At 40.2% G+C, this 7277-nt stretch overlaps 1 protein-coding gene across 1 annotated transcript; it reads right to left on the bottom strand.

Annotated features, from left to right (window-relative positions):
• Window positions 1-4739: 4739 nt before the first annotated feature.
• Window positions 4740-6969, bottom strand: LOC140831803 (uncharacterized). The gene is made up of 7 exons (XM_073195543.1): window positions 6657-6969; window positions 6543-6581; window positions 6391-6444; window positions 5828-5881; window positions 5373-5426; window positions 5215-5286; window positions 4740-5138 (listed from the first exon to the last, which is right to left on the bottom strand). The coding sequence occupies exons 1-7, from the start codon at window positions 6696-6698 to the stop codon at window positions 5019-5021; spliced, it is 435 nt and encodes a 144-aa protein (XP_073051644.1). The 5' UTR covers window positions 6699-6969; the 3' UTR covers window positions 4740-5018.
• Between the last annotated feature and the right edge of the window lie 308 nt (window positions 6970-7277).

Here is a 7277-nt window from a genome sequence, read left to right on the forward strand (position 1 = left end):
AAGCTAGCTTTATCTCGATCTTTTTTGGCCAAGGGAATCTGATGATACCCCTGGTATGCATCCATAAAGCTCAACAGCTCATAGCCCGAGGTGGAATCTACCAGCTGGTCAATCCGGGGCAGCGGATAATGATCTTTGGGGCACGCTTTGTTTAGATCGCGGAAGTCTACGCACATGCGCCATTTGCCAGTGGATTTAGGTACTAAAACCACATTGGAAAGCCAAGTAGGGAATTGAATTTTCCGAATATGCCCCGCCTTCAGGAGCTCCTTGACTTGTTCTGCTATTACTTTGTCCTTTTCAGGACCAAAGTGCCTCTTTTTCTGCTTCACGGGGTGAGACCCCGGGAGGATGTTTAAATGATGCTCCGATATAAAGGGGGAAATCCCCGTAAGCTCCTGCTGGGACCAGGCAAACACATGAATGTTAGTTTTTAAACATTTAATTAAACTTACCCGGGCGGTCGTGCTGAGATCCCGAGCCACCCGGATTTGCTGTCCTGGCCCAATCTCCACCGCCTCCTGCTCTTCCTCGGCCACAAAGTGTATCTCCCCTTCCTCCACTATCCTTCCTCCTGTCTCACCTATCTTAGCCCTCTTCCCCTCCTTCTTAGATCTGTTCTGATCCGCCCGGACCGCTTCTACATAACACTTTCTAGAAGAGGGTTGATCTCCCCGGACTTCTCCAACCCTTGCTCCCACAGGAAATTTTATTTTCTGGTGGTAGGTAGACGCTACAGCCCTTAACTCATTCATGGCCGGCCTCCCAAGGATGATGTTATACGATGAGGGGGAGTCCACCATAGTGAAAGAAGTCATCACTGTTCGCTTGAGATCGTGAGAGCCCAGGGTCAGAGGTAAAATAATCTCCCCTTCCGGATAAACCACGTGCCCGGCGAAGCCAAAAAGAGCAGTTTCCACTGTTTCAAGGTGATAGCCCTGTAAATCCATCTGCTCAAAGGCATCTTTGAAAATTACATTCACAGAACTGTCTGAATCCACGAAGACCCGCAGAATGTCATAATTCGCCACTCGGGCTTGGATCACCAAGGCATCGTTGTGGGGTAGATTCACCCCTCTCAGATCCTCCGGGCCGAAACTGATGATTGCCTCACTCTTCCTCGATCCTTCCACCTCCAAACACTCTCTCCTACTCCTTGACTTCCTCGCTCGATTGGAGTCTCCATCAGTAGAGCCTCCGGATATCATTTTAATCGTCCCTACAACCGGGGGTGACTTCTTTCTTTGCTCGGGTTCAGGCCCCCTCCTCCTTCCGGGTTCGATTCTAGGATTGTTTCTCACATCCCCTCCCCGGGAACTAGATCCGGGCTGCCGGGACGTCCATGGCGGCACCCTAGACATCTGGGTATTGATAATGGGCCTTGGGAGGGAAGGCGCAACATAATTTCCCTTCAAAACTTTGCAATCCTCAGTGTTATGGTAGCCTAACTTGTGAAGCGCACAAAATCCCTTTTTCTCTGGCCGGGCCAGTTGATGATCCGGGGCCAAATCCCTACTACATTCCTGCACCTCCCTCTCTCGGGAAATCTTCAGAGGCACATGATGAGAGAAATGTCCCTGAATTGCCCCTCTTTTGTCCCCTCTCCTCGGGCTTAGATACCCGGTCTCCTCTTTCTTTCCTCACCGCTTCCCTCTTTTGTTTCTGGGCTTCCTCCATATTTATGTACTTCTCTGCCCGGGATAACAGGTCCTCAAAATCCCCGGGCACCTTTTTGGTTAGTGATTTGAAGAATTCACCCTCTCTCAAACCCTGGGTGAAGGCAGTAGTCTTGGTCTCGGTGGCACAAGACGGGACGTCTAGAGCCACTCTGTTGAATCTTCTGATGTAAGCCCGCAAACTCTCCTCAGGGCTCTGCTTTACCTCAAAAAGACTGAAGGCGGCCTTTTTGTATTTCTTACTACTACTAAAGTGGTGTAGGAATACCTTTTGGAAATCTCGGAACGAATGCACGCTTTGGGGGGACAAACCCTCAAACCACCTCTGAGCGGAATCCACCAGAGTGGTCAAGAACACTTTGCACTTGATTCTATCAGTATAGCAGTGTAACATGGCCATGTTCTCGAATCTGGCTAAATGCTCCTCCGGGTCCGCATTACCATCATAATCTTTTATTTTAGCAGACTTGAAGTTTCCAGGAAGAGGTTCCCGAACAATGATATCGGCAAATGGACATCCCTTTGCCGCGGCCCGGGCAGAGCTGCGACTTTCCAGCTGTCCTTCTAGGATCTTCATTTGCTGCTTTAAATCTTTCAACTCCTCTGCTGTAGTCGGAGCCTTCGACCCGGCACTATAATCTACATTCTCTTCACTCCCTTCCTCCTCCTCCTTTCGCCCCTGCTCCTGTTCTTGCTCCTGCTCTGGTGGTGTGTTACGTCGAGAAACTTCTTTCCGGGCCATAGCATGAACCATTGCATCAGCCATCATTTTTTATAATTCCTATCGGGTCATGGTTACGAGATTCTGGTCGGTATTATTAACGTTTACTTGTCTTGAAGATTGTCTCCCGTCCGCCTGGGCCCGGGAGTTATCTTGGTCTGTTCTTCTGGTACGAGCCATATCAACGCCTCGAGCTCAATATAATTTCCCACAGACGGCGCCAATGATGCGACCCTGCTCATCCATTTCGCCAGGATCGCATCAGTTGTCCAGGACAGTCACAGGTGCGCAGAGGCACGATATCAAGGATGTTCTGGACAACATCAGTTTTGTTGGGGCACGATATCAGGGCTCCCTTGCATGTGAACACTTTTTTTTTTGGTTACTGTTCTTCGGTTTAAGCTTTAATATTTAATTATTAAAATAATGATAAAGTTATACGTATTTTAAAATAAATTGATTGAAATAAAATGTGTCGGGGTAAGGGGTGCATCATTTGTTAATTCGGTAAAAAATCGAACCGAAATAACCGAAAACTGATTTAACCGAATTTGTTCTATGACAGGATGATTTGGTCTAGTTCTCTTCATTAGCAGCATGTACCCGAAATTGTTTAATTCTTTATCTATGTATAAAAAAGAGATCACTTAACAGTTAGATATCGACTAATGCATATAAAGCATGTGTGTTAATTCTACGATCAACCCCCCTGCAGAATTTTATTGAATAATTTTGCACATTATGTAAAATCTGAAACCTTCATAGGCATTTTCGACTGATAGTGTCAAAATCCTTATCGAATTCTATATATGTTGTTTCTTGTAGACATCCAATTTGGATGCAAATTCTTGTTGTATTTGTATTTCCAGCAGGGAAAAAAATCTTGATTGAGTTTTTTCTGGTTTTGCCTCGAGTGTAATGATTCACGAGGAAGCCATGCATGATTCAGGAGATCAATCAAGGTTAGATTCTGCTACCATTTCAATTCCATTCCAATAAAGATGATTGTTGTGACAGATCAAAATCTATCGATATCCCATCTAAGGTTAAACTCCCAAGAGCTAGCAGCTCCTTCTCTTGCCTCTCTGGTGCAGCATTGAGTGCCAATGCTACATTAGCTAATACAAATATGTGCAATGGGTTTATTAGCGCTGAAATACTTCCAACTTTGGATTCTCCTAATTCATTCCGTAGGATTCCCACTTCACCATCTGTAAATAAGATGGACTTTTTGCCATCTTTTCTTCCGAGTAGCATATCAAACATGAGTTTTAGTCCATCCTCGACAAGTGAAGCACTTGATTATGATTCATTTTCACCATAATCACAAAACTTTCTTATCCTCATGTTCAGACAGTTTGTTGCGAAGAGAATGGTTGGGTTTTCTGTGCCATTTATGATGGATTCAATGGTAGGGATGCAGCAGATTTTCTTGCCGGAACTTTGTATGAAACTGTAGCACATCACTTCAACCTAGCAGACTTGGAACTTCAGCAGGACACAGTCAAGTCTTGTGGCTAACGGAAACAATCATCGGATCTTTTCAAGCAGAAAGTTGTCAACTGCTCTCAACATGCTCTAAACCATCTCCAAACGAGTGGCCAAAATGGTTACCCAACCCAACTTATTTAGTAGTGGTACGGAAGCCCGAATTAGTATCTCCATATTCAGTCATATGTTATTAAGATTATTTTTTAGTGCACCCAGTTTTGCTGCAATCTCTAACTCTAATACAGTAGTACTTTATAATGCAAAGACACGTCAAAAAAACCTTAAACTTAGAACAAGGTCATGACATAGTCCAACAAATAAAAGGGAAAAATGATTGGAAAATGGCATGAACACATATGTGTCGGGTATCAAATAATTTATGAATGAAGTGAAACTTTTCCGATATCTCTGAGTATTTAGGATAATAGTTGAAAAAAAAAAAATCCCTTTTTATAGTAATTAATACTTTTATGGTTCGAGTAATAATTTAATTTTTTAAAACTTGAACACGTTTTTGCGTTTTAGTAACTTAATGAATCTATTATCTCTTAAAGTTACGATTGAAAATAAATTAAAATAATATACATCGATAAAACACATTTTCCAAAATTTTGATAAATTCTCCATATTATTGATTTTAATTGTTCAATGTTAAAAATAAATATTGAAACATATGCCTATATAAACCATTACATTTGATATGATTAGTATCAATGTAGAACGTATCACGATGTGATGCTCACTATATCAAAACTCTATAAATCATATCATTTCTTTCTATGTTGTTCCCTTCATGTTTTTATAATCCATAACATCATATTATACAACCTTATCATAAACACTCATTGAGGTAAAACAGAAAAGGAAAAGGCCATGACATGTCTGTTTGAGAGTCCAATTGCTGCACACACTTTTAAAACATGAATTTATTTCCAGAAGCAAAGTCTCTCCTCAGAACAAAGTACAAAGCAGAGAAGATCAGCAACTACTGACCTTCCTCAAGTCCTTTCTGGATTACTCAAGCTTAATAATTATGCATTCTAAGATTAGAGTTTCATTCTAAATAGTGGTGAGTTTCACCTCACTTCGACAAAGTAGCATATCATAGGGTACATAAATGATTGAATGTTTCAATTATCCACGAGCTGAGTTTCCTTACCATTGTCATCTTTTGACGAATCTTTAGTTGTATCGTCACTGTTTTCCACATTTCTTGTACCCTCTTTCGCTTCTCCAGAAACATCTTGCAGCTACAAAACATTCAAGATAATGTGAAGCTTGAGAAATTCATTAATAATCAAGTCCTTTTGTGTTTTAGACACTGACCCCGAAATTTTTTAGGCTGGCTGTAACATCTTCCTGTTGCTGCTGAAGGGTGCTTCTCAGCTCTTGAAATTCCTTTATTTGTTGAATAAATGAAAATTTTGTAAATGTATAAACGCATTAAAGTAAGAGAAACATGAAATTTTGGAAAGGCCGCTAACTGATCGAAGTTGTTCCACTTCAGAATTTAATGAATTTTTAAGCTCTGATAACGCCTGAAGAAAGCAAGGAAGCAGAAATAAATAGCATGGTAAGATAAAATCATCAAATTCGTTGAGAACTGTGAAAACAGAAGGTAAACCTGCTTGTCTTTATCTTTCAAGGTTCGGATTACACATGGCATGAATTTAAACCATTCCTAGGTCCCTAGAAATCAATTGAAAAATATATAACTGTCTACCTTGATGGACTAAAGGTTTTTGATTAAGTGAAACATCTTTTTAAATTTTAATTAATCATGCAGTATTAGTGGTGAAAGGCCAATTTATGCCAACTGCTCAACTTTCTTTGTGAACTGCATTACAGAATACACAAGCCACTGAAGCAAACAAACGTTTCCAAATTAACGAGTAATTCTCACGAACAGCTGTGTATTTAACAAAACAAAAGAACTTACAGAGCGGTAGACCTTAACTTGAGTGTCCATCTTCATCCGCCAATTTTGTAGATCCTAGTTATTTGAAAAGCAACAACAGACATCAACTAATATATGGAAAGAAATGCAGACAATCGAAGTCATTATTCAAAAGTAGAATACTTTCTGCCCACAAAACGATGTTCTAAGTCAAGCTTAAAAAGTACTAACATCGGGGCTTGAAAGAGCCTCTTCTTAAGTTGACAATCGAACTCATTATTCAAAAGCCAGTTCGTACGCCAAAATGCTCGGAAGGCAGGAGCTATGGTGACATCAAAGTAAGATCTCATATTTTCCTGGAGTTTCTAAACTTTTCTACCATGAGACCAATAGATACAAAAAGGGATTGACCTCTTACACACAGGGATTAAGTATACAATCAATCAACGATCCAAGATTAAAACACAAGCAGCCAATAATCCAAGAGTTCCGATGAGCAAATGCAGCAAAATCGATTTACAAAGAATACATGCAGCTAAATCTCCTAGCTTGAGCTAAGAAAACGTACTTCAACAAACAAAATCCATCTTAGAGTGGAAGCTCACCTGTTTCAAAGTCTGTATCCTATTCATAAGCTCCTGCCTCGATTCAGCCAATTCCTGCAAAACCCACACACAAACCAGATCAACTGAGATACTTTAACACACTCGCAGACACCCATTTATCAGATAAATAGGACAATAAAGTCAAATCGTACCGCAATCTTGGGGCTAATTGGAATCGCATTCTCTTTTTTCTAGCGAAACAAAAACAAAAATAAAAAATTAAGACTCCTAGAGTGTGATCAAATCAACAAATTTACGTCACTTACAGCTGACAGAGGTACCGAGGAGGTGGAATCGCTGTTTGACATCGGAGAACTAGTGGGTCGGATCTGGGGTTTGGAATTTATTTATTTTTTTTTTTGGTTAGATTTAGGTGGGATTTATCGGATGCAATTGTTGTGGGGAAGAAAGACAAGTGGGAGAAGCGACAGAAATCCAATCAGCATGAAATTGAATTTCAAATTTGTGATTCGTTTGGGCGGGCGAGACGACTACTCACGTTTGACAAAATCTTTAAACTTCACTGATTAATAATAGATTATTTGATATGAACGAACTCTCCTTGTTTATCGATAGATGAAAACCACGTTGTTTGCGTGATCGTGCTAAAATTGTGAAATAATCCGAATCTTTTAATCAAACGTTGTAGTTGGTCGTAAGTTCTAACTTCTTTGAAATGGCTCAAAAACGCAAATATAAAATAAAGGATATGATAAAATTACAAGAGGAATCCATTAATAACATCAAATATCATTATGTTGCTATGAACTTACCAATAATTTTACAAAAAAGGTTGATGAACATATGGAATATTTAGAATACTTTGCTACTGAACTAGAAATTGACATAAACAAACATTAAATTGACAAAGAATTCTGCAGAGCTTT

The sequence above is a fragment of the Primulina eburnea genome, chromosome 5 (assembly GCF_022965805.1).
Source record: "Primulina eburnea isolate SZY01 chromosome 5, ASM2296580v1, whole genome shotgun sequence".
Taxonomy (NCBI): Eukaryota; Viridiplantae; Streptophyta; class Magnoliopsida; order Lamiales; family Gesneriaceae; genus Primulina; species Primulina eburnea.

Bases quoted from the DNA above. Each gene is read 5' to 3' on its own strand.
- LOC140831803 (XM_073195543.1), bottom strand. From the start codon at position 6,698: ATGTCAAACAGCGATTCCACCTCCTCGGTACCTCTGTCAGCT. The intron at 6,445-6,542 runs GTACGATTTGAC...TGGGTTTTGCAG, and splicing joins CAATTAGCCCCAAGATTGCG to GAATTGGCTGAATCGAGGCA. The intron at 5,139-5,214 runs GTCAGTGTCTAA...AATGTTTTGTAG, and splicing joins CCAGCCTAAAAAATTTCGGG to CTGCAAGATGTTTCTGGAGA.